The sequence below is a fragment of the Nothobranchius furzeri genome, chromosome 1, assembly GCF_043380555.1.
Source record: "Nothobranchius furzeri strain GRZ-AD chromosome 1, NfurGRZ-RIMD1, whole genome shotgun sequence".
NCBI classification, from domain to species: Eukaryota; Metazoa; Chordata; class Actinopteri; order Cyprinodontiformes; family Nothobranchiidae; genus Nothobranchius; species Nothobranchius furzeri.
In genome coordinates this window covers 107,497,851-107,525,350 of record NC_091741.1, presented here as the reverse complement: position 1 = coordinate 107,525,350, position 27,500 = coordinate 107,497,851, and the positions used below count along the sequence as shown (strand labels likewise).

The 27,500-nt window shown below is 43.3% G+C and overlaps 2 protein-coding genes across 4 annotated transcripts in view; one reads left to right on the top strand and one right to left on the bottom strand.

The window, feature by feature from the left end:
• The window catches only part of ugl (ureidoglycolate lyase), a 26,318-nt gene extending 4,235 nt beyond the window's left edge, over window positions 1-22,083 (bottom strand). Inside the window, exons 1-12 of one of the 2 annotated variants that reach the window (XM_015966459.3) lie at window positions 21,983-22,083; window positions 17,644-17,765; window positions 17,328-17,546; window positions 14,000-14,090; window positions 13,807-13,883; window positions 11,620-11,730; window positions 10,557-10,616; window positions 8,277-8,433; window positions 7,994-8,192; window positions 6,650-6,728; window positions 6,490-6,582; window positions 6,332-6,404 (exon numbers count right to left, since the gene is read on the bottom strand). In XM_015966459.3, coding sequence (XP_015821945.3) covers window positions 6,332-6,404; window positions 6,490-6,582; window positions 6,650-6,728; window positions 7,994-8,192; window positions 8,277-8,433; window positions 10,557-10,616; window positions 11,620-11,730; window positions 13,807-13,883; window positions 14,000-14,090; window positions 17,328-17,546; window positions 17,644-17,760 — 1,276 coding nt within the window. In that variant the 5' untranslated portion in view covers window positions 17,761-17,765; window positions 21,983-22,083. Of the gene's footprint in view, window positions 1-6,331; window positions 6,405-6,489; window positions 6,583-6,649; window positions 6,729-7,993; window positions 8,193-8,276; window positions 8,434-10,556; window positions 10,617-11,619; window positions 11,731-13,806; window positions 13,884-13,999; window positions 14,091-17,327; window positions 17,547-17,643; window positions 17,776-21,827; window positions 21,888-21,982 lie in introns of those variants that run through there. The other variant, XM_070555693.1, reaches the window with a different exon arrangement.
• Window positions 22,084-23,150: 1,067 nt separating this feature from the next.
• hars (histidyl-tRNA synthetase) overlaps window positions 23,151-27,500 on the top strand; it is a 17,016-nt gene continuing 12,666 nt past the window's right edge. The window contains exon 1 of one of the 2 annotated variants that reach the window (XM_015966741.3): window positions 23,151-23,353. In XM_015966741.3, the coding sequence (XP_015822227.1) occupies window positions 23,258-23,353 (96 nt within the window). In that variant the 5' untranslated portion in view covers window positions 23,151-23,257. The remainder of the gene's footprint in view (window positions 23,354-27,500) is intronic. The other variant, XM_015966664.3, reaches the window with a different exon arrangement.

Below are 27,500 nucleotides of genomic sequence, written 5' to 3'. Positions count from 1 at the left end.
GAAGCCCTAGGCCCTCGGGTCGGCCCGGCCCAACGGCCCTCGGGCCGGGCTTCGGGCCAACGACTGTGCAATTACCTCGGACACGGGCCGGGCCGGGCGCCTTTATTTTTAATCAAATTCATTAAAAAAATTGAAACACAAACGCAGCAGTAGAGCCCTGCGCGGGACTGTTTTCTTCATCCCGTTCCTGCCCGCTCCCGCTGAATTTCTGACAATTACAGCCTGCAACTGCAACGTGTGTGTTACACTCCCGCCCGCACCTGCAGCGTGCATGTCTACTCCCGGCCACAACTGCAAAACTCGGAGAAATTATTACCTCACAATAAAAGAGATGTATCGAGTTTGCGTCCTCTCTGGTCCTGGAGAAAACATGTCACAACCTGCGGCTCTTCCATCCATCTGATGCGGCTCTCTGTGCTTGTAAAATAATGAATGGATATTTAAATGAAATGCTTTATATTTTACTGAATTAATTTTATATCTGTAAGTCAATTCTATGTAAAGATTGTCTGCGTAAACCTGAACAGGTCCAACCCAGTCTTACTGTGAGACCGGGTTGACGGGTTACGCTTGAGCGTAATCATATCGGCGCTTTCTGAGCTTAAGAGATTCTGGGCTTCTCCTCAGACAGGCTCATGGATGTGTCGCCAAATTGGAGACAGGAACAAGCACTATTCAGCTAAAGTTTCATAATCAGGGAACATTTTCTAAGAGACAAGTCTCTCTGAGCGACAGGGTTTGGAAAACACTCGCTTCAGTGGGAGGAACCTTCCTGCATGCGCTCTGGTTCTGCGACGCGCTCCAAGCCAATCTCCACAACTTCAGCTCGCTGTGCACATATGCGCTGACAGTGAGCTGCGCTGAGCAGCTCAGATGTTCAGATGGGAATCTTTTCTTGGCTGATTTAGCTACATCTGCGATGTGTGTAACGAATAAAATGTCAGTTCGTCTGCATGCGTCGGGGTAATTCTTTCTATTCTTTCTCCGTCAAAATAAACCGTCAAATATGGGAACTATCCGGTCAACACAAGCCCTGCTTTTAACTGTTCTGTTTTCTTGTGAAAATTGTTGAAAAGAGATGAAATTTAACTTGATTACCACCAGAGCCAGTGCGCCGTTATCTCCGCGACGGTACATGAGGGAAAAACAAATTGATCGGATCCTGCACGTCTTTTAACACATTGGTCAGGATTGACGCACTTTGTTTTCATTTAGTTGGTTAAAAAAAGTCGGGCTCAGGCTCGGGCCGGGCCAGAGAATCCTGAAAACCTTGTCGGGCTGGGGCTCCACCCCCTCGGGCCGGGCCGGACACGGGCTCAGATTTTAGGCCCGTGCAGGGCTCTAACCTGCCGACTCCGATCTGGAGCGGGAGCTTCATTCACCTGGACCAGCAAAATGGACCAGAACCAACAAGGCACCCAAGTAAGTTACGTTTCAAGGCTAGTAGCTGCAGTTTGTTTTATACAATTCTGTTTTGTTATGCTACTTCTTATGACTCCTCGCATTTAATATTACAGCAGGAGCACATAGCTAGGTGGATTAGCCTATTCTCACGATAGCTACACGTTCATAAAACCACCAGATCTGAGTTTCACCCTCGTATCACTCGTGCACTATGCTAGCTGTGGACCAAGCGTAGATGTTTTTGTTTAGCATTCCCACCTTCGTTTTTAATGGTTAGCTCTTTGAACGTTAATCCGGTGTAATGCTATGAGTTGTTTACTCCATGAACATTTTCCACGTCTAAGTGCACGACTGCTAACTATCAAAATGTGTTTCATCACGATGTTTTTCTAGCGCTGTAATGAACAAAATGGAACATTTATGTTTCAGCGAGCCTTTTCACCATGACTGATTTGGACTCTAATGTGGCTCTGACACAGAGGAAACTTTAAATGTTTATAATTCTACTTCTGATGGACCAGAACCATAAAGTTATGAGTTTGCTGCACGCCCCCCGAGAGCAGAGACAAACCAGAGGAGAAACGGGGGAGCAGCAGGTGAGTTAACTCGTGTGCTAGCATCACACTATTGTACAGATTACTATCACGTACCTGACAGTTAAAATAGTATCGGTCAGTTAATATAATATTAATACTAATGAGCGTTTGTCAGCTGTCTCATACTCGTTAATATCCATTCACAGCGCTTGGAGAGAGGGAGAGAGACGCTTGTCATCCGGTTCAGGAGCTCATGTAGGCTTCTGTGAGCTGGATCCGACCCAGACACCAGCAAGCCAGTCCAGCTGGGATTTTTAAAAGCCACGCATCCTCTCCTGGCGCAGTGATCTGAGCTCCAGAAATCTGCATTTAATTTTTTAAACCCCTCCACGGGTCTCCGGAGCCCAGCGTGGACCTCCTTGTCACGGTACCGAACAACATGGGCTACAGGAGTCTGTCTTTTCAGCTGCACAAAACACCCTCAGGCACAGAGATAGAGGCGTTGTTTCTCTTATCTGGAAACCCGTGGACTCGATGTCCAGACAGGCTGGAGTTGGTACAGCCTTCACACACTATAGTTTATCAACATGAACACAATCCAACACTAGTAAACACACACACTGACTGGATAACATGATGACCTCTCTACCCTAAAACTACCCACTCTCCACACTGAGCTTGTAGAAGCCAAAACTGTGTACGTGAGGTTTAACATCCTGTTTTTCAGTAGGAGCCAAGATGTGTTACATAATTTCCAGTAAGACTAACAAAATCAGGAGTGTTTACCGGACGCCAGCGCCAGATGGTCCTTGTCTTGTTGCATGGGAAAGTCTCCCCAAACAGTTTCCAGTTCATGTGTACGTGAGGCCCGTTTTCTGAGATATGCAGGAGTGACGTCAGCAAAGAGTATAACTAAAATGCATTCTTGGTGTAAACAGAGCTTTCTGGAAGATTACAGCCGGAGGCTCGTTGCGTCCTGGCTGAACACTGTCCCAAAGTTACTGGTGATGTATTGCTGAACTGTACAAATAAAAAGCCCCACGCTGTAAGGACAAAGTTGTCTCATTCTCTTGTGTTTTGATAAGGAAAAGAACCACATTCTGGCACCCCAGAATGGGGAGTAGAGACCTGCTCTTCGATCGCTCCGCAGTCCAAGGACATGACTCCTGGGCCCAGAGGTAAGAACAATTTTTGTTCAATTTTATAAAGGGCCGCTACCATTTACTTAACATGACATCTTATAACATCTTATAACACCGGTCACATCTGGGTTCATCTAGCAGAACTTCTAGAGTTAGCAGGTGATGCTCCCGAAGCTCGCTGCTTCTGCCTCCCAGATGTCACCTCATGGTCAGTCGTGTGTTGGCACGACCTGCAGGAACATTGTTCTCTAGATTCATAAACATCTCTGGGTTCATGATCTAAATGATGAATGACCCACTCTTGTAGGGCACCTTTCAGAGTCAGAGGACTCCAAAGCGCTTTACCGTGTAGCCACAGCTGGCCTGGGGCGCACTGACAGAGGTAAGGCTGCCGAGCACAGGCACCTCTGGCCCCTCCGACGACCAGCAGCAGGCAAGGTGAGTTAAGTGTCTTGCCCAAGGACGCAACATCAGCATTCTGTGGTCAGAGCCGGGATCGAACCTGCAACTTCCCAATTACTGGACAACCCGCTCAACCTGTTGAGCTACTGCTGCCCTAAACTTTACTTTTACATTAATCTTTGCAGCTCTTTTATTTTCTGGGGCACATTTATGTTATCACCATGACTGATCATTTTCTGTTTTTCCTGTTTATGTGACGAGTCGGCCGTAACCGTTCAGGTGTGCAGGCTGCAGGAGGGTGCTGTGCCCCTCCCCTGCCAGGTTAAAGTCTCGTCCATGCTGAAAATCACTTTGAAATAAACCAATAGCAAACAAAGCCGTGAGGTTGCATGTAGAAGTGGGTAATGGGTAATTTTCCAGATTCAGCAGGAATGAAATGATTGCTTCCCTCATGTTGTTCTCGTCAGAAGAGAAGTGTATCTCTTTACAAAAACGGAGTTTAGTTTTATCTGTGACAGAAGAAGTTGGTTTAAAGTGAGGCTTCATGTTTATACAATGTTAAATGTGTTTACATAATTAATAAAGTTTTTACCTTTTATCCTAATTCACTCGTTACAACAGATGAGTGTGATTTTGTCTCTAGGGGCTAAAAGTGTTGATAAGTAGTGTGTACTACCATGTTAGTTTGAATAAGTTGTTTTATTTTTGTGATCATATATTGCCGGTTGCTGAGGTGCAGCAAGGAGCGCCAAACTCGGCGTGGTCTCATCGGCCTGACCTAGAGGTACCGGGCCTGGCAATGCCGAACCCGCTGTGGTTATATCAGCCGGCCCAGCGGCACTGGACCTGGCGTGGTTCCATCCGCCTGGCCCGGCAGCGCCGAACTTGGCGTGGTTACGCCGGCCCAGCCCAGCTTGATGTGGCTCTATCGGCCCGACCCAGCGGTACCAGGCCCGGCGTGGTTCCATCCGCCTGGCCCGGCAGCGCCGAACCCGGCCCAGCCCAGCGGCACCGAGCCTGATGTGGTTCTTTTGGCCAGGCCCAGCGGTACCGAGCCCGGCGCGGTTCCATCGGCTCGACCTAGCAGCGCCGAACCCGGCATAGTTCGGCCGACTGGACTACACCGACTCCGGAGGGGTCCTGCTGAGCCAGGCCAAACAACATTCATCGCATTGCGGTGAGCACGGGACCAAAGGACGACAGCTGCAGATAAGTGGAAGAGATGCCAGGAGGAAGAGCCGGTGGACGAGGTAAAGAAATGGCCACAGAAGACCTGGAGGAAATCAAACGATCTCTGAACTTTATGTCAGGTGAACTGTCAAAAGTAACATCACAGCAGGATCGGTTATTGAGACTGATGGAGGAGGAGAAAGAGCTTAAAATACTGTTAACTGAAATCTCATTGTTACATTAAATACCGAAGTCTTTATTCTTCTTTCACTTGAACAGAACAATTGAAATTTGAGCCTTTTTTGCATCTACATTTTAAAATGATCCATCCATCCATGTTAATCCACTTATCCAGAGTCGGGTCGCGGGGGCAGCAGCCTAAGGCGAGAGGCCCAGACTTCCCTCTCCCCAGCCACTGGGCCAGCTCCTCCGGGGGAATCCCAAGGTGTTCCCTGGCCAGGTGAGAGACATAGTCCCTCCAACATGTCCTGGGTCTTCCTTTAGGCCTCCTCCCGGTTGGAAGTGCCTGGAAAACCTCACCAGGGAGGCGTCCTGACCAGATGCCCGAGCCACCTCAACTGGCTCCTCTCGAGCCAATTATAATTATAATGATTTTTATTAATAACTGATCATATTTTACATTAAATTTAGATTGTGTGGCTCAAATTTGATGTTTTTATTTAACAAATAGTTTTTTGATCAAAACAAAACTCTGAAACAGTCAACATAAAAGAAATAAAAACCTGCTTCAGGTCAGCAGACTGTCGCTGTCATGTGACCAAAGCTAAGCTAACGATTCAGTATGTGTGTAAAAAGTCTGTCTGGCCAAAATAATTCATTAGTTTTAATCATTTTGAACACCATGACACCGACAACGTCCACATGATGATCGTAACGTGGAGCAGAAAGCTGAAGAGCAGATGTAGCTAACTGTTGAAGGCACACAGGATAACCCACAGACGTGTACGTAGACGCCTTGTGGACTGTCGCTGTCTATTGGAGCTGCTGCAGTGGCTGGCTGCCATTTTAGATGGGTCTCCATTTGCTCCCAGTGCATTCATTTCTACTGAGGAAGGTGTTTACCCAACTAAAACACACACAGAAACGGGCGTAGTTGTGCACTCTGCATCTCTTTTTACAGTCACTGCTCTGCATTGACTTTGGAGAGGAGGAGACCCATCCAAAATGGTGGTGAAGCTGTTCCAGTGCCCAGTTGGGCGTCTACGTGTTCTATCTATGGGATAATCCGCTTTAAAGTCGAGCGAACCCCAAGATGTTTTTCACCGCCCGGTTTCATACAGTTCTCCTATTGGCTGAGTGGTTGCTAGGAGATTATACTTCCAAGTTTTGAGAGAGCAGAAAAAATCCGTGAGAGCAGGGAGCAGACTTGTGGGAGCAATTTTGATCCATGCAGAGAAAAAGTTTTCACGTGAGAAGACAATACCAGTGTAAGAAGGTTAAAATCTGAGCGCAGAAACAAAGATTTGATGGAAAACAGAGTGTATTTGAAGGAGAGCAGACATTTTGAGTGCAAGCATTACAAGTTTTGAGAGCAATAGTATAAGATCTTATTCTCAAATTAAAAAGTTGGTCTCTTGATATGAAATTCTGCTCTCAAATAGAAAATTCAAGTGCTCAATTTGAGGCATTTTAATTCTTCCACACAGTCCTGCTTACCTGATAGCCAAGCGTTTATAAACAGGACACCCACCGCTATGTTGTACTTCAGCCCATACAGAGTGACCCCTCCCTACAGAAATACACCTGAAGTTAACTTAAAGGGTGCTGAAGAATTAGTTGGAACACTTTTATTAACCCCCCACCCCATCACTGACCAAGGGCATGGAGAGGAGATCTTTAGGAGTCACGCTGACATCCTCTCGAAGCCTGTGAAGCTGGTTGTCACCATCGGTGTGAACCTGAAAGAGCTAAAGAAGAAGACTCCGTTTTTAGCGACATGTCAGGAAAGTACAACTCTCCTGATGAAGTGCTTACTTCTTGCATGGGTTTAATCAGATTCAGGTCATACACCATGAAACCATCCACACCTGCACTGATTTCCAACATCTTCTGCCTAACAAAAACAAAAAGATGCAAAGTCTGAGGATATTCTTGAAATGTGCAAAGGCACCGTTGCGTTGGTCCAGTGGCAATTGTCAGACATGTTGACCGACCTCTTCTCTAAACTTGCAAACATTTTGCCTTTAAAGAAACTTCACAAGAACCACAGACTATGGATGGTCTGTTGAGTCTGTGAAATGGACTTTTACAGTGATCCATCAGAGATCGTGTCTGATTTCTGCAGCAAAACGTTCTTCCAAGCGTTCTTGTTCACCTGGACATCAGAAGCATTTAACCCTTATGTGCTCCTTGCAGATTTTTTGTGCACAAGGAGAAGAAACACTATAACAACTAACGGAATAAGGGATGATATACTAAAGGAAGCTGATTTGTTATTAATGTAACGTTTGTGCAGCACTAAAGCACCAGACAGAAAGCCATTTTGCTCCTATCAGTGGTTTATTAAAGCAGTTGGGATAATGCTACTTCTGTCTCTTTGAACATTTTAATCACAGAACCAAAGCACATCTTAAAGGAGCAGTAACAGCAATCATCACATGGACCTGGACCTGTCAGGATGCTTACCACTGGCTCACCACTAGGTTGCCTGCTCAGCCCTCTCTCGTTCTCCGTCTACACCCATGGCTGCATCTCATCCCCTTGTTGTGGCTCACCACTTAGTAGAATGGTGTGACAACAACATCCTGACTCTTAGAATCAACAGGACCAAAAAGGTGGTAATGGACGTACGCAAGCATAAAACTTCTCTGCCCACCGTTTTCCATCCAGCGCCACGGGGACTGAGGTCCGAGGGCTGTGGCTGGATTCCTCTGCTTGTGTCCGTCTGCCTGCAAGGCAGCATTTGTGACAGATGTCACTGTGGTCTAGGCACCAACTATTACCGGCCCTAGCTACATAAAGGTAGCAACCAGCCTCCCCTCCTAGCGCTGGAACGCTAACCACCTGTGTAGCCATCTTTGTCACTGGCAGTCCTAACTGACTGCGATTGACCCCACCCCCTAAAACAGGTCGACCACACGCCCTCGTGTAGACCTGCTGTCCTTTTATCATTTCTGACGTCATGTCCGGTCTCCACGCCCCCGGGTCTGCCTCCCACTTTACATCCCTTACAGTACATTCATGTGTATTAATATGTGTAGGTATGTTCTTAAGAAAACAATAAACAGATGTTTGGAAAAACAAAAATGCTAAACATCAAGGAAGGTGCCACTTGACCATCTGGTGAGATGATGGGAGCATCTTTTGGGTCATTCACACCTTTTGACTGAAGCTAACACTCTGGTGTAGGAGTCTGTGTGCAGCCTGCCAGGCAACATGAGAGCAGCCATGCCTCCTGTGGCCAGCGCCCCGCGGCGATGGCACGTCTGAACCAACAAGTCCATGTAGCTGCGCAGAAAATGCTTCTCCATGTTGACGTATTTACTGCGGTCAGGCAAAAGGAAGTCCTCACGGTGACCTAGGAGCAAAAAGTGACCCAAAAGCTGAATTATTCAGTAAAACGTGAACTGTAAATGACAGGCAGCTCAAACGTTCATCTTACCAAACTTGTTGACAAAGGAGGCTGAATAGTCCCAGATCCCACAGTTGAGTCCTGCTGAATGTTCTCGCAGCTCATAGAGAATCTCCTCCATCTCAAACGCTGCGAAGACATTTTCTATCAGAACCGTTGCCTTGATGCTGCCGAGTGGAAGGCCCAGCTAGACACACACACACACACACACACACACACACACACACACACACACACACACACACACACACACACACACACACACACACATACACACACACACACACACACACACACACAAACACCTGTATGAACACGGAACCGGTTCACTGTCAGCTGGGCTGAGCACCGTCAAGCCAACCTGACCATCACAGCTACACTTTAAAAGTGCAGGAAGTAAAAATCACTTTTTATGGTCACATTTGTGTACTGCTATCCTGGTGAACTAGACCAAGTTCTTGCTTTGCAAAGTTTGGTCTAGGAACGCTCCATTGGAACCTCCGCAGCCCCTAGCAGCAGTCTGGCTAGCCAATCACAGCTCTCTAGCTCATTAACTGCCGAAGTTGTCATTTGCATTTTTTTTTACTGTGTGGCCGTCGGAACGAGCCCCCGCACCGTGAGAACAAACATCTCAGCTCTAAAGCCGATCTACATCCGCGTACGTCACACGTCATGTGATCAGGAAGCAGAAAATCCATGTGTTAGGAGATCGTTTTGGGCCGCTGCTGTAAAAAAGTGACCGGAAAAGCTTCTGCCGATCACAATTCCACAACGCATTATGAAAGAACAGATAACGCTAGAAACGCACGGCTTCTTCCTGATGTAAGAGGTGAGTCTACTCTTTGTTTTGGTAGTTTTGGTGTTGACATCATCCTAGCGCGCAACATTCTGTGACTCTTAAAAAACGGTGAAAACGCTGAAAAATGCTGGTAGCGAAGGGCTTTACTGGACTGGAAACAGCAGTGAATGAGTTAAAGTGGTTTCAAACACATAGAGAGCTGTGATTGGTCCATAATGGTGGGCCAATCACAGCGCTCTATCTACTTTGTGAACCAGTCACAGCACTTTATCCTCTTTGTGGGCCAATCAAGGCCCTCTATCCGTCTGGTGGGCGGGATGATGCAACTGAGTGGAACAAGATGGCGACAACTTGTTTGAAACGGCTTTTACATCATTTTGGACTATTAGGACTTGGGCTGTATTAGAATCAGGAGCAGAGAGATGTATTTAAGTCCTTTATTTAGAAAAAGGATTTATTTTCACCTTCTTCAACAGTCGACCGCCTCGTTTACCGACATCCGTTGCGGTGACTACGTCACGTTCATTGTCCAGTAGCATGTGAAGATCTTTGAAAGACAACGGTAGAACCCAACCCACGACTGAGAGCCGTCAATGGAGCGTTGCCAGACTAAAAAATATATTTATTTACTAAATATATTTAGTAAATATATTGTAACAAATTTTTCTAGTCTGGCTTGCCAGGCTGGGGTACTAACCTCCCAGCGTACTGCGAGGGAACTCTGCTTCACTGTAACCTTCCTTCCAACATGACTGAGACAATAGACTGTTTTGTGGTTATTTCACAGTAGAATTTTTACCTATTGTCTTTTTAAAGGTGTGGAACACTGAAGCATTTCTGAAAGATCATGTCTGATTCTAAAGGGTCACTCTGAGTTTTTCATGCGGGCTGAACATGAAAATAGTCTCCTACAACTAGCATTAGCATTAGCTTCTGATAGAAACTAGACGGTGAAACTCTAGGATTACATAATTCTGACAGATCTACGTCACACTGTCACTAACATTCATGGACTCACCCATCTTGACTCACGATGGGGAAGGCTGTTGTTGGTTTAGGGTCCGGGAAACCGAGAACGTCTCAGCTAGTAGAAGCTAACCATTAGCATTAGCAACTCCAACACACAGCAGAACCCCTTTAGCCTTGTGTTATTTGTGGAGATAAAACATCAACGTTGCAGAGCAGACAGAGTCTGTGGTAGAGTTGTGTTGCTGTTAGCCAATCAGAGGAGAGATGTCCAAATATCAGGAAATAAGACTCCACGTCCTGTTGTCTGAAGCTCAGCTCTGATCTGACTCACTTCTAGTTTCTGAAACAGGCGCACCGGAGCTTGTTTACCCAGAGTACAACTCACATTCTTACTAGAGACCACGGCTGATGTTCTGATTAAGTTAGTGATCCACACCTTTAACAACAAATAGGGAAATATTCTCCTTCGATTGTATGAAAAATAAAATAAATAATCTCGATCAAAATATAAAACTAGAAAAATGTGATTTTTCCAGTGAGACCTTCTCCTGTGTCCAGACAAAGATCCTGTTCCACAACCTGGCCTCTATGAAACTCTCCACCTGCAAACCAGAGGTTACAACATCACACCACTGAAATATAGTGAGAGTTTAACCTGATGATACATAAATCTACCACAGAATTTTCTCTGTTATGAACATAAACGGCCTCTCTCAGGCCCTCTGACTGCTGCATCTCCAGGTGTTTTATAATTACCTGCCTGTAAAAATACCCGCCAGAACAGATCTGTCTGTCCCTGTTGTCTTGATGATAAAATAACAAGACTCATGGAGGCAGACCTGGATCTGTGCTTCCTGTGTGCTCCGGATGCAGCTACGCACATTATGTCAGGGACAACTACTCTAGCACGACACCTGTTCACGTAAACCAGATCAGTGAAATATTTTACCTCCTAGGGCCCTGTGTCCACACACATGGACATTGGCTCCTTGCACTTAAAAATGTTATTCTCTTCTACTTAGACCTTTTTGTTATTATATAGAAACTTTATATGACTTTGTTATGGAAAATTTATGTTTATTAATTCTTGATCATTGACTCAATCAACTGAATGTAAATGTATTGCTCTATGCCTCTTTGATCATGCTCACTCATTCAGAAACACCCACACATGCCACTCACACACACACTCTTGACTTCCCACACACAGACACAATCTCTCTCTCTCTCTCTCTTATTATAGTTGACTAATCTGTTATAGCTAGATATGTTTTTTCTTTTAAATCAAACCAAATACAAGTTTGGGTGCCAGGAGGTTAAAACAAGTTCAGTCCTGCGGCCCATTCTTACATTTCGTATTTTTGATCTAAGACTAAAAATGAAAATATAAAAATAAAATAAAAACATCTGCATCTGACACAAAAACAAAGAACAAAAAAAATCTGTTTTTTGGTTTTGGATTGAAAGTAGAACAAATGATGCACGGATTCGTAATTGTCTCGTGTGTGGTGTAACATGCTTTTCCACATACTTCGTGATCAGTGACTCAGAGCAACAACATCAGTTCTCAGCATCATTTCCTTAGTCAACATTCATGTGTTTTACTTTTGACAGGTAGAAAAACGGGCCACTCTTGTGTTGGAACAGCATTTTCCCACAGTGAAACATCAGAAGTCCAAAGTCAAAGAGTGGACCAGGAGCTTCCTTTCCCTCTACCTGAAACAAAGGAAAGGCAGAAAAGCCTGTTACTGTTATGTCTAGGACCAGTTAAAGCACAGGAGGCTTTACTTCATTGAGCCTTTGTTTAAAATTTACTAAATAATGCCAACCCCTTTTCCTGTTCAGGAGAGCATTCCACATCCTGCTTCATCCCTCATACTCCTCCTATGGACTGGTCCCATCTGCCAGATGCTATCACAGCATCCATAAGGCTTGTCGTCCCCCCCCCCCCCCCCCCCCCCCCCCCCCCCGCACACACACACTTCTGGCCTACAATCTTTGCCACAGTGCGGTCTCTGTGACTTACAGAGGGTCCTCTAAGAGGCAAAGAAGAAGCATCTTCATACTGTTTTACTTCTCTTTCAGCAGCCAAAGATGGTGATGCTTCTGGTGTGGCATTGTTCTCAAAAGTCTGACCCAGCAGGTCAACAGGAGCAGACTTCCTTTTTTTGGAGTAGGGTGCAGTCGCATCATCGTTGTCAGTTTCTCCAGCGCTGGGCTGCTCCAGAGGCACTTCTGCATCTGCAACATCCTTCAAAGCTGCAGCTTTTGCTGCTAGTTTGGAATATGTGTCTTGCTTTCCTTGGGGTGACAAGAAGAGTGGATGAAATGTGTAGAAGGTATTTTCCTCCACAGACTGATATCTCTTAGAAAGGTCTTGGTGGATGGCTCCCTCAATATCCTCAACTAGAGATGAATTTTCTCCAGTGCTGAGTGTCACGCAGCAGTAGGGGATGAAGTGGGGCAATCATGGAGATGGTGGGACACTTCTCCTCACACGTGGTGTTTGATGCCACAAGCATGGGTTTGAGGGCTTCGCCCTCCCTCCCCTGAGCGCCCTGTGTCGGCTGCTGCTGTGACTCTGCTGCTGTCGGGGCAGATGGCTCCCCTAATGGCGTTTCCTTAACTTAGCTTTTCTGGCTCATCTGAACTCAGCCCAGTGTATTTTATTTTCTTTCTTATGTTGTGTGTGTGCGTGTGTGTGTGTGTCAGAGCATGAGTGTAATGAGGAGGTATTGTTTTGAAAATTTTACATTCCTGGGGATGGGAGGGAATGTAGGTATGTGGGGTCATCTTAATTTGTAAAGCACTTTGAGTTGCATTTCCTGTATGAATTGTGCTGTATAAATAAAATTTATTATTATTATTATTATTAGGATTTGCTAGGGCTCATGCTAAAATAGATAAAGACTACTGGGACTCTATGCTCTGGAGTAATGAGATAAAGATCACTGTTTTGGAACTAATGGTTTCAAAACTGTTTGGCATTGTAAATGTGTGAATTTCAAAGAGAATGGTGCCTACAGTGAAGCACGGTGGTGGCGGTGTCCTCATGTGGGGCTGCAGGAGTGCTGCTGGTGTTGGGAGCTGCATCTCATTGATGGTATCATGAACTCAACAATGTTCCGCTCTACACTGAAGGAGAAGATGCTGCCATCACTCTGTGCATGTGGTCGTCGTGCACTTTTCCAACACGACAACGATCCAGAACACACATCTAAAGCTGCGGCTGCATTTCTGAAGAAGAACAGGGTGAAGGTGATTTAATGACCAAGTCTGTCTCCTGATCTGAACCCAATCCAACACCTGTGGGGAATTCTGAAGCAGCAAGTAGAGCATCACTCTCCATCCAGCATCCAGGCTCTAGAAGAGGTTCTTCTTGAAGAATGGAAAAAGATAGATGTTGTAATATGTCGACAGCTTGTTCATTCCATGCCTAGAAGACTAGGCGCTGTCCTTGAAAATCACGGTGGTCGTACAAAATACTAGATGTAGTAGATTGTGTTGTGGGGTGTATGTGTTTTTGCTTCGGTCGGTTTTGGTAAAACTGAAGATTTTGTGATCGAAGGTATATTATTAACCTTAACGTCATGTTATGGAGTTAAAACATGTGTTCAATAAAACCAGCCTTGGGAAAATTCAGGAAATTGTTCTTTTGTTCATTGAACTACTGGTTTTTGATTGATTCATAAGGTTTGATACAAGACACTGTCCATGTTTTTTAAAGTGGGCATGAAGACGTAAAATAGAGTTATCGTTTTTTAAAGGTAAGTAGAAGACCTTTCACGTTACCATAACATTGTGCTCCACCATGTTCCAGGCACGGGGTCGCAGCATCAATACCGGAGCTTGAGATATATGTGGAACACCTGTTTTCACAAACATAAAGATGAAATGATAATAACCATGTCTTATACTTTGATCCTCTTGTTTGATGCAAAGTTCCTGCACCAAAGTATCTGAAGGATCAAGATCAAACACTCACCAGGGAACTGGTTGTTCACTGCCTGAATGACGTTGTAAATTCCTGTGATCTGGTTGCGGAAGGTTGGGCAGTTTCCATCATCGAAGTCAACCTGGGAAAACCAAAGAGAAGGCTGACTGACTTTTCGGAGGATCTACATGGAAAGACAGCATTGGTCCACCAGTTAATCAGTTGACTGGCAGTTTTAGTTCTGAACGGTTCTTGTTCAGCTGTGTGAGGCTCATCAAATTTAGTACATAGATTATAAAATCAATGACCTAACGCATGACCTAAACATATGATCCAGACTTTATGTGACTATATGTGAATGTTACTGTAGGTCTGCAAGTTGATTTTTTTCCAAGGTGGCTCCCAGTTACATCAGCATTTGATTTTTACTCTCTGTCTTGGATATTTGAAAAGTACTTTAAAAGGGTATAAAATGGTTGTTGAAAAAGTTAACATTATAGTTAAAGCACTGTCACACCCAAAGGATTTAAATACAGAAACCACTTAGTTTCTGCCCTATTTTTACCCAAACACATTTGAAGATTCAGATTAATTTATTAATGACATCTCTCTTCTAGTGGTGTGCATCTCTACCTGCCTCACGATTCGATCTGATTCCGATTATCTGCCTAACGATTCGATTTGAGTCTGAAATGCATCACGATTCTTCACACAAAAATTTTCATTACTTAATAAAAGCAGTAGAATAGTTTTCAATTTCTTTTTGATTTCGAAATCCCTGAAAAACAGAACATTCATCTATTCACTATAGTGAGCAATACTTTTTAAAGAGTGCTGCCTATAATTACTTAAATAATATAAGAAATAATGTTTTCGGTAGAGCAGCTTTGAGATAGAATATTACTGAACTTAAAAATAGTAAACAAATACTGTGTTAAGTGATTCTTTCACATCCAGGATCCCAAAACCGAAATTGGCCCAGACATCCGATTTAAATATAACGGGTACATCTTTGATTACTGGTAATGTTGGCCCTGTATCCCTGTCCGCCTTTTCTGTTTTAAATTGGCGCTAGGGCAACACAGCATGTCATTGCAACTCTGCCCCCAGAAGTAATTGTAATACCTCAAAACTTTATTGTCCTGCATAGACATAGACCAGGGGTCGGCAACCTGTTCCCATCAAAGAGCCATTATTACCCGTTTCCCACAGTAAAGAAAACACTGGGAGCCACAGCAGCCGCGGCGTTGTGGGTGGGGCCTACCCTCAGACAGCAGAGAGCTACTCACAACAGGTGACAGCAGCCAGTGCCGGTCGCTCGTGTACGTCAAAGTTATCTTTCATAAGAAGATAATCAATAAAATTATTTATATAAAGTGGATCCAGAAGTTGTAGCCCATCTCTGCCTACAATATTTTGATATTTTTCACCCTGTTGGTGGTTTTACTGAGCAGGTGCCACTTTTGTCATGCGTTTATTTTTAAAACATGTTTAGACTGTTCAGAATACAAATCCAGGCTCTGTCACATTTAATTGTTGTAATTAAACTTTGTTGGTGGGGAAGGTCAGAAAAGGATCCGATCAATTTGTTTTTCCCTCATTTACAATGACGGAGATAACGGCGCAGTGCGCCTGGCTCTGGTGGTAATCAAGTTAAATTATATCTCTTTGCAACAATTTTCACAAGAAAACAGAACAGTTAAAAGCAGGGCTTGTGTTGTGTTGACCGGACAGTTCCCGTATTTGACCGTTTATTTTGACGGAGAAAGAATAGAAAGAATTACCCCGACGCATGCAGACGAACTGACACTTTATTCGTTTCGCGCAGATGTAGCTAAATCACTTAAGAAAAGATTCCCATCTGAACATCTGAGCTGGACACTGCTCAGTGCAGCTCGCTGTCAGCACGTACGTACGGCGCACAGCGAGCTGAAGATGTGGAGAGGGGCTTGGAGCACGTTGCAGAACCAGAGCGCATGCAGGAAGATTCCTCCGACTGAAGCGAGACTTGTCACTTAGAAAATGTTCCCTGATTATGAAACTTTGGCTGAATAGCGCTTGTTCCTGTCTCCAATGTGGCGACACATCCAGGAGCTGAGGAGAATCCCAGAATCTGACATCCTCTTCAGCTCAGAAAGCACCAATATGATTACGCACAAGCGTGACGCGTCAACCCGGTCTCACAGTAAGACCGGGTTGGACCTGTTCAGGTTTACGCAGACAATCTTCACATTTAGAATTGGCATACAGATGTAAAATTAATGCAGTAAAATATAAAGCATTTTATTTAAATATCCATTCATTATTTTACAAGCACAGAGAGCCGCATCAGATGGATGGAAGAGCCGCATGCGGCTCCAGAGCCGCGGTTGCCGATCCCCGACATAGACATAGGGAGAGAATCTCATCATGTCACGTTGCTGCATCGATGCGGAATCATGCATGGCTGAATCGCGATGCATCTTAGAATCGATCATTTTTCCCACCTCTACTGTCTTCTGATTGGCTAACACATGTATGATTTGTTCGCACGGCTCCGCGCGGCAAAATTTTGTCATTTTAACAACCACGCCCCTCCACCGCGCCTCCGCACGGCACAAACTTTCCGCACCGCGCACCTAGGAAATTTTCTAACCACGCGGACGGTCGGATGTGGAAAAACACGGCGGACTGGCAAGAACTAGTATGGCAGAGGTTCCTAAATACAGACATTTGTATGAGTCAGCTCTCAAAGATCACCGTGATCAACATGTTATTAATGATTCTTGGAGAGAAATAGCTCGCACTGTTGGAAAAGACGAGGACGCTGTTAAAAATGCCGGAATGCCATGTTGTAAACAACAGTAATTTTTACTTCTACTATGGTGTAGTGTCGGATGCATGCCGTAGAGCTCCATGCTGCCCCATTCAGTTTGGGAGAATATTGGCTAACCACAGAGACAAGCCGCATGAACCATAAACGCTGCGAGTTGTGCAGCGCGTTCCATCCGCGAGCCACATCACCAAGCGGAAAGTGAATGCTTCAAGCATAAACCAAGCTTTAGCCTATGAAATGTTACTTGTGTAATGTATGTATGTTCTGATAGGTTTTTCTTATTTTTGAAGTGAAACTTTTCTTCCATGGTTAAAATAAAAATGTTCTACATACTTTTTGTCAGCCCCCCCGAGACACTACGTGGACAAAGCGGGTTCAGAAAATGGATGGATGGATACTTTTTGTGTTCACCAGAACAAGGGAGAATTGTGTCCCCATAAACCACCAGCAAGTCATAGTGGTTTCATAAACCACAAATGCGTGTGTGTGTGTGTGTGTGTGTGTGTGTGTGTGTGTGTGTGTGTGTGTGTGTGTGTGTGTGTGTGTGTGTAATGATTTGAATACCTGTATGCCCTGTGCTGAGGACTGGAGAGCTTTAATAAAGCGCAGAGCATCACATGGGGCCATGTCCCCAATATCTACATGCCTCTTCTGTAGCCTGGAAGGGACAGGAAGCACCCTCCAGGCTGGGTCAGCCCTTATGGGTGCAGTTTTTTCCAGGAAGTGTGGCAGCTCACCAGAGAGATCCGAGTGGGCTTTTCTGGACATTCGAAGTTGCAATATCTAAAGGAAAAAAAATAGATGATTTGTCTCTCCAAGTCTTTATTGTTTTGGTTGTTTTTTGTTTTTTTTTTTCAAAAGAGGCTTTCAGATGATTTACCTGGTCCACATCCTTATCAAATGTGGATATGAGCTCATGCAGGAAATTAAGTGAGCCAGTGGTGAAAAGTGCTGCATGTTGTGCTTCTAGGCCCGAGGGTGGTGGCAGGACCTCCATTCTGACTGCAACAGTTTACATTGTAGATATGGGATTTAACTAGGCAATAGGCATCAATATATCTATCTATATATTGCAAAAAAAAAACAAATAAAAAAAAACAATACGAATCATTACAAGGAGTAATTACAGAGATCCATCTAACCCATTATTCATAAAAACAAAAACATTAAAATTCTATGACACAGTGGACTACAATATTTCTAAATTTATGTATATTGCAAACAAACAAAAAACCTTCCCAAAAATTTACTTAGAAGATTTATAAAAAGACAGAGTAAATATGAACTAAAAGGACATGAATTATTTACAATACCTAAGCATAGAATAATTATAAAGGAGCGCTGTGTCTCTATATATGGAGTTAAAGTATGGAATAAGCTAGGTAATGTAATCAAGGATGCGAAAACGATATTTACTTTCAAAAAACTTATTAAAAATGAAATACTGGAATCATATATGTGCAAATCAAATATATATAAAAATAAATAAATAAATAAAGCTATAGAAGATGTGTGTAGGTATATTCATGTGTGTATGTATAAATATGTATGTATGTTTGTTTATGTGTACATGTAGTGGTGTGTAAATCTATACTGTATGTATATGTTTATATGAAGTATGTGTGTTCATATGGGCATGCAATGCACTTTAATGTATATATATGAATAGGTATATGTGCAAAAATCCTTTTGCTTTTTGAATTGTTGTTACTATTAATTTTCTCTTTCTTCTTTACAAATTGAACTCAAGTTAGCTAACTAGTTGAGCAATTACTTTATATAGGCTAATTTATAATTATTATTATTTCAGTGTAAAAATGTCATTTTAGTCAAAAAGGGGCAGATAACATAAGTTTACTTCTTTCTGTTCCCTTTTCATTTTCTTGGTTTGAGAAACCTTATTTTATTTGTTAGTATTGTTTTTTTCTATTTTAATAATAAATGAAATAAGTAATTAAAAAAATTAAAAATGTGTTCATATACAAATATACATACATATATATATATATATATATATATATATATATATATATATATATATATATATATATATATATATACATATATACATATACATGTATATATATACACACATATATACTGCACATGTATATATAGATAGATAGATAGATAGATAGATAGATAGATAGATAGATAGATAGATAGATAGATAGATAGATAGATAGATAGATAGATAGATAGATAGATAGATAGATAGATAGATGATAGATAGATAGATAGATAGATAGATAGATAGATGATAGATAGATGATAGATAGATAGATAGATAGATAGATAGATAGATAGATAGATAGATAGATAGATAGATAGATAGATAGATAGATAGATAGATAGATTGATAGATAGATAGATAGATAGATAGATAGATAGATAGATAGATATAGATGATATAGATGTGTGCATATACACACATATACAGGTCCTTCTCAAAGAATTGGCATATTGTGATAAAGTTGATTAGTGTCTGTAATGTACTGATAAACATTAGACTTTCATGTATATTAGATTCATTACAAACAACTGAAGTAGTTCAAGCCTTTTATTGTTTCTAATATTCATGATTTTGGCATACAGCCCATGAAAACCCCAAATTAAAAAAAAAATTGCATATTTCATCCGACCAATAAAAGAAAAGTGTTTTTAATACAAAAAAGGTCAATCGTCAAATAATTATGTTCAGTTATGCACTCAATACTTGGTCGGGAATCCGTTTGCAGAAATGACTGCTTCAATGCGGCCTGGCATGGAGGCCATCAGCCTGTGGCACTGCTGAGGTGTTATGGAGGCCCAGGATGCTTCGATAGCAGCCTTAAGCTCATCCAGAGTGTTGGGTCTTGCGTCTCTCAACTTTCTCTTCACAACATCCCACAGATTCTCTCTGGTGTTCAGGTCAGGAGAGTTGGCAGGCCAATTGAGCACAGTAATACCATGGTCAGTAAACCATTTACCAGTGGTTTTGGCACTGTGAGCAGGTGCCAGGTCGTGCTGAAAAATGAAATCTTCATCTCCGTAAAGGTTTGCAGCAGATGGAAGCATGAAGTGCTCCAAAATCTCCTGCTAGCTGCTAGCTGCATTGACCCTGCCCTTGATAAAACACAGTGGACCAACACCAGCAGCTGACATGGCACCCCAGACCATCACTGACTGTGGGTACTTGACACTGGACTTCAGGCATTTTGGCATTTCCCTCTGCCCAGTCTTCCTCCAGACTCTGGCACCTTGATTTCTGAATGACATGCAAAATTTGCTTTCATCCGAAACAAGTACTTTGGACCACTGAGCAACAGTCCAGTGCTGCTTCTCTGTAGCCCAGGCCAGGCGCTTCTGCCACTGTTTCTGGTTCAAAAGCGGCTTGACCTGGGGAATGCAGCACCTGTAGCCCATTTCCTGCACACGCCTGTACATGGTTGCTCTGGATGTTTCTACTCCAGACTCAGTCCACTGCTCCCGCAGGTTCCCCAAGGTCTGGAATTGGTCCTTCTCCACAATCTTCCTCAGGGTCCGGTCACCTCTTTTAGTTGTGCAGCGTTTTCTGCCACACTTTTTCCTTCCCACAGACTTCCCACTGAGGTGCCTTGATACAGCACTCTGGGAACAGACTATCCGTTCAGAGATTTCATTCTGTGTCTTACCCTCTTGCTTGAGGGTGTCAATGATGGCCTTCTGGACAGCAGTCAGGTCGGCAGTCTTACCCATGATTGCAGTTTTGAGTAATGAACCAGGCTGGGAGTTTTTAAAAGCCTCAGGAATCTTTTGCAGGTGTTTAGAGTTAATTAGTTGATTCAGATGATTAGGTTAATAGCACGTTTAGAGAACCTTTTCATGATATGCTAATTCTTTGAGATAGGAATTTTGGGTTTTCATGAGCTGTATGCCAAAATCATCAATATTAAAACAATAAGGCTTGAACTACTTCAGTTGTGTGTAATGAATATAATATATATGAAAGTCTAATATTTATCAGTACATTACAGAAAATAATGAACTTTATCACAATATGCTAATTTTTTGAGAAGTATAAGAATATATATATAAACACACACACACACACACACACACACACAGCCTGGTTTAAACGGCAGGATAATCCTGTTGATTTTTGAGTAGTCCTGTCCATCAAAGATCTTAAAGTTGTGCACAATTACCATAATGGCTCTGAAGATCATAGCAGATCATCTTAAAGTGTGTGGTGTTATGAGAGTTCTGCTCTGCTCAAAAGCATGTCGGTACTAGTCTGATCATTAATCTGAGTTTTGGGTGTGATCTTCGGGATAAATGAACGTTTTGCCTGTGGATGGTGTAATGTAGCCAATGAGAAAGTGAGTTGATAGAAGCATGTAGCATGCTTCTCTTCAACCGTGTTTGTTTACTTCCAAGTCACATTATATGTTACATGTGAGTGAAGGTGGTCTGTTTGTATTGTGTAGCATTTGCCGAGTTACTGCACATCACACACTGTAGGACCTAAGTTGGTGTATCAGGGACTCTAAAAATCTTGTCGTGGGAATCAAGCTTTAGATTTAAAATAACTAAGGGCTGTTCCCTAAATCCCAAAATCATTTCAAGGTCGGAAATCTTAAGGTGCGACAGACACCAGTCTACTATCTAGACCAGTAGAAGTCCAGTTGCCTTCATTTGAACCCTTTCGGATTACCATGACCTGGATGACTGAGAATCTTCACCAGCATCTAAACCAGTTTAGACACCAGCCAGCTATGTATATGACACCAGTCCGCTGCTTGACACCAGTAGAGACACCAGTAAATGGCTTGTATTTGATTATAGCACCTTCTAGAGTCCTACACCTCCCCAAAGCTCTTTACGACAAAATCAGTGATTCACCCACACACCCTCACATTCACATGCTGGTGGTGATGAGCCACACTGTAGCCACTGCTGCCCCGAGGGTCACTGGTAGAAATTAGGCTGCCGAGCACTGGTGCCACTGGCCAACATTTTTAATCAGTACACCACCTGAGGTGTTATTTTGTGTGTTATAGTTACAGTTTTATCCATTTTTGTAAAGATGCAGCAACAACTTATCTCCACAGAAGACAGCGGTTCGGAAAATTCTTCTCCTGCAGACCCTCCCAACTGATTAAACTGATCAAATATAACAGAAAAACTCTGTTTAAACTTTATATTCAGCCTAACCCATTACTTTTAGCTGCATAATTAACATGTACAGAGAAACTTACCACAGCCGTGAAGGAAGTTCTGTTCACTCCAAAGATGTGGACTTTGAATGTTTACTCACTTCAGCTGCTGTTTGAACAGGAAGATGGTAAAGTTTAAAGTCCTAACTGTATGTTCTTTATGTCGATGTAAGAGTTATTTAACTATGGACCTTTTGACAGAACATTTACTAATGTAATGTGTGATTTATAAAAGCTCCTGTGATTTGAGCCTATTTAATTAAAAAATGTAGATTAAAAAGGGCCAAAAGCATCAAACATAGATCGACTGGCTGAACCAAAGGAGTGGGCATCCCAGCTATTTGTAACCTATTTTATTATAAAGACATTAAAACTAATCTTGGAAATAAAAACAAAGAATATTATTTGACTTTTGTTTTGAAAGTTTCCAGCTGTTTTACACTGCTATCGTGTTTGACTTCCTGTCTGGTCCCATATCTGTTGAGCTCGATACGTTCTGGAATCGTAGCACATGAGAAAATAGACTTGCGGCATAAGCAATACGTCCCGACGCCCGATGGAAACGCATGTATTCACTTTAACGGCGGCTAATTGCTGCACACTACGTTTCACAAAAGGCCCAGAAACTATGGACATTTAAAAGTTTCATAGAATTCAATGCCACGTTTATCTTTGAATAAAGACAGCTTGGACTGTCAAATGTACCTCAGTATGTCTTAAGCAAGGCACACACCTTAAATTTGCATGCCCCAACCCACGTCAGTGCCATCAACATATGAGCATACCTGTTTTATTTATCCAAAAGACTTATTTAATGTTTGATGACATGTTCAACCTCTGAAAATAAATCTTGAAATCAAAAATAATCCTCTGAAATCCTTAAATCTCACTTAATAGTGCCAGAGAACATGAAGTGTAGACAGAAATAGTGATCTGTTTTATATTGATGAACATGGACTAAATTGTGATGGACATATTTGCCATATTTTCCAGCCCAACACTGTTATCATTTTTAGTGAATGGTGGTGAATTTAAGGTTTGCTGCAATCTAAAACCAAATACAATGCAATGCGCGCATGCGCACAAGCTCTAATGAATCAATTAGTCTAATCTCTCATTTGTGATTTGACAAGTTTTTGCTCACACTCCTATCCAGAAGATGGCGGTAATTCACCATGAAGAGTTGCTAGCTGCATTAAACTAGCAGCAGAAGAAGTGGGTGACGTACTTCCTCCGTGCATGACTCAGTGACTGTTCTTCTCCTGCAGCGCAACGGCACGCGGAGCTTTAACGGCAAATACACTTTAATGAAACGCCATGGAAAACGAGGCGCAGATCCAGATCCAAGAGGCCATTAAGACCCAAGGAGAAGTGGTTCGGAAGTTAAAATCGGAGAAGGCCAGCAAGGAGCAGGTCAGTTTTCCGACGTGTTGGACCTGTAATGACGTCCTGACTAGTTTTCTCTAACCGGGTTTCTGTGGATTAAAACCACCAGGTAGATGCTAGCTTAGCACGAGACGTACGTCAGCTGTTCAGGCCCCGCAGGACACCGTCACCGTTAGTTACCGCAAGAACCTACTTGTTTCCGGTGTTAAGTCGATATGTGTTCCCCCTCGAGATCTGTTTCTTTTGCACCCAGCAGCGAGTGGAAACGACCCAGTCACAAGAAACGACCCTCACCCTAACCATAACCACCCAGGCACCAAAAATGTATGTTTTGCATAAATAGTTTTTGAAAATATTATGTGTGTCACAATTTTTATGTTTCAGGGTTATGGTAAGGGTAAGGGTTAGGACCTTAGGACACATTTTTATTATTAGTTTTATTATTATATTAGTTTTTTATACTTATTCAGTATGCTTATGGATGTGTGTGTGTGTGTGTGGGGGGGGGGGGGGGGTGTATATACAGGTGCTGGCCAGTAAATTAGAATATCATCAAAAGGTTGAAAATATTTCAGTAATTCCATTCAAAACGTGAAACTTGTACATTATATTCATGCAATGCACACAGACCAATGTATTTCCAATGTTCATTACATTTAAATTTGATATTCATAAGTCACAACTAATGAAAACTCCAAATTTGGTATCTCAAAAAATTAGAATATTCTGAAAAGGCTGAATATAGAAGACACCTGCTGCCACTCTAATCAGCTGATTTACTCAAAACACCTGCAAAGGCCTTTAAAAGGTCCCTCAGTCTTGTTTTGAAGGCACCACAATCATGGGGAAGACTTCTGACTTAACAGCTGTCCAAAAGACAATCATTGACACCTTGCACAAGGAGGGCAAGACACAAAAGGTGATTGCTAAAGAAGCTGGCTGTTCGCAGAGCTCTGTGTCCAAGCACATTAACAGACAGGCGAAGGGACGGAAAAAATGTGGTAGAAAAAAGTGTACAAGCTCTAGGGATAACCGCACCCTGCAGAGAATTGTGACGACAAACCCATTCAAAAATGTGGGGGAGATCCACAAAGAGTGGACTGCAGCTGGAGTCAGCGCTTCAAGAACCACCACGAGGAGACTCATGAAAGACATGGGATTCAGGTGTCGCATTCCGTGTGTCAAGCCACTCTTGAACAAGAAACAGCGCAAGAAGCGTCTCGCCTGGGCCAAGGACAAAAAGGACTGGACTGATGCTGAGTGGTCCAAAGTTATGTTTTCTGATGAAAGCAAGTTCTGCATTTCCTTTGGAAATCAAGGACCCAGAGTCTGGAGGAAGAGCGGAGAAGCACAGAATCCACGTTGCATGAGGTCCAGTGTAAAGTTTCCACCGTCAGTGATGGTGTGGGGTGCCATGTCATCTGCCGGTGTTGGCCCACTCTGTTTCCTGAGGTCCAGGGTCAATGCAGCCGTCTACCAGGAAGTTTTAGAGCACTTCATGCTTCCTGCTGCTGACCAACTTTATGGGGATGCAGACTTCACCTTTCAACAGGACTTGGCACCTGCACACAGTGCCAAAACCACCAGCACCTGGTTCAAGGACCATGGTATCCCTGTCCTTGATTGGCCAGCAAACTCGCCTGACCTTAACCCCATAGAAAATCTATGGGGTATTGTGAAGCGGAGGATGCAATACGCTAGACCCAACAATGCAGAGGAGCTGAAGACGACTATCAGAGCAACCTGGGCTCTCATAACACCTGAGCAGTGCCACAGACTGATCGAGTCCATGCCACGCCGCATTACTGCAGTTATTGAGGCAAAAGGAGCCCCGACTAAGTATTGAGTGCTATACATGCACATTCTTTTCATGTTCATTCTTTTCAGTTGGCCAACATTAGAGAAACAAACATTTTTTCATTGGCCTTTAGAATATTCTAATTTTCTGAGATACCAGATTTGATGTTTTCATTGGTTGTCACCTATAAATATCAAAATTAAACGTAATAAACATTGGAAATACATTGGTCTGTGTGCATTGCATGAATATAATGTACAAGTTTCACGTTTTGAATGGAATTACTGAAATATTTTCAACCTTTTGATGATATTCTAATTTACTGGCCAGCACCTGTATGTGTGTGTGTAAATGAACATGTGTGTGGGTATACATGTTCTTATGTGTTTTTAGGTATTTTTATTCTCATTTATTGTGGTTGTTGTATGTTTTTAGAGAGCGAACATCTACCGAAGACAAATTCCTTGTAAATGTAATTTTACTTGGCCAATAAATCTGAATCTGAATTGTTTGCGAGTGGATGGTTCAAACTCGCTGCTGGGTGCAAAAGAAACAGATCTCGAGGGGGGAACACATATCGACGTAACACCTGTGTACCAGCCGGCTAACGTTGGCGCGCCTTCATAAGGTTGCATTACCTTTACACGACCTGAAGGTTGTCATCATCAGTCAAGTGATTTCCGGGAGGACAGAACAAGCTCAGATCGGATCCCCAGAGTGTGGGACGTCGGTAGCCCCGCCGTCACACACTCTCCTCGCTCACAGTTTTGGAGCACTTGCCATCTCCATTTACCATTCAGCTCAGAAGTTTACCAGCATCTGTTCCTTCATTTAACCTTCAAAGCAGGTGTAAATACATGATGTCATAACTAATTATACCCAGGATGGAACTGCTCTTGCATCAGGCAAACAGAAAGGTCAGAGGACCAAAACTCCCTCCAGTCTGCTCAGCAGTCAGACCCGAAGGCTTTCAGGATGCTCTCATGTTTATCATCTGAACATTGATGCTGTTTTACTTTAGTCTCAGCTCCGTTTTCTTTGTTAGCAAAGGCCATTTCCTGCATTTCAAGCTGCAACACGGATGAGGACGTTTGATGTTTGTGACGTGTTGCTTTTGATCTTATGGGCCTTTTACACTCGGGTCGAGTCGGTCTGGGTTGGGCGGGGTCACTGTCTACATCGGAGTTGGCTGTTTGTTGTTCGTGCAGAGCTGGCTTCTTTTGTCAGCCTGCTTCCCGCAGTTGTTGTGCTGAGCCCACACACACACACACACACACACACACACACACACACACACACACACACACACACACACACACACACACACACACCTATAGACTGACTGGCCAGCAGGAGTTATGTCACTCTCGTGCCTACCTCCTTGTGGGGGCTTCTTCTTTCTACATGTGCGAGTCATTAGGAGTCGGGATGCTGCGGGTAAACATCCTTTCTGACTGCGGCTCGAACCGGCTGCAGGAGAAAGAAGACTGTCCGTCTGCTGTGAGCGCTCTTAGATGGGAGAGGGGTCCACGGCAGCCTGGCTGTCCCCACCCGACCCAGGCTGAGCAGCTTTAAGGGCCGGTGCTTTAGAAATGACTGGACTGAGTTCAGACATTCTGAGATTGAGCATCATAATAATAATAATAATGCATAGGCTCTCTGGAGCACTTTTAACAGGAGGCAAGACAAATGAACAAAGTGAGAACAGGTTAATGTGACTTGGTTAACTAGGTGAGTCTTTAGGAGCTGACCCTAATTTAGCAGGTGGCTCTACCAGAACCAGTATGGTAAACGTGTCTAGTATTTAAATAAAGGATGTGTGCAAAACCGTGACTTTTAACAGCAATCTTTGTCTAAATAAAACACAAATGCAAGAAAAACAAACTTAGCATTGTAGTTGGTCTGTTTTCCTCAATTACAACAAAACCCACAGCAAACACTATTTGTCTATGCTTCCCTCACATGAGCCCCCTTCAGACAGGCTATGAAAAACGGAAATGTTCCGGACTCTGTCCGTAAGACGTTTGTGTCTGAATACAAACATCCGGATAACGTTTTCCGGAATTTAACCGGACGAAGCCCCTAGTAACAGGTCCGGACTTGTTACGGACAGGGTGGCTGCTTCAGACTGGTGAGGTAAAGTTCCGGACAAGGGGGATGGGGAGGGGACCGGGGGACGCTGTGCGCACCTAGATAGCCCGCTGCTGTAGCATGCGGCGAACCACGGCAGCTCGCCTCCTACGGTACCGCCTAGACGCGCGACTGAGCGCTTCAGTGATTTCTTTAGCCATTGAGCTTCATGATCCAGGTCTCTAATGCGTCTTCGTGTGCGCAGAATTATGCTTAAGCGCCTCGTGATTTTTATCCTGAGAGGCG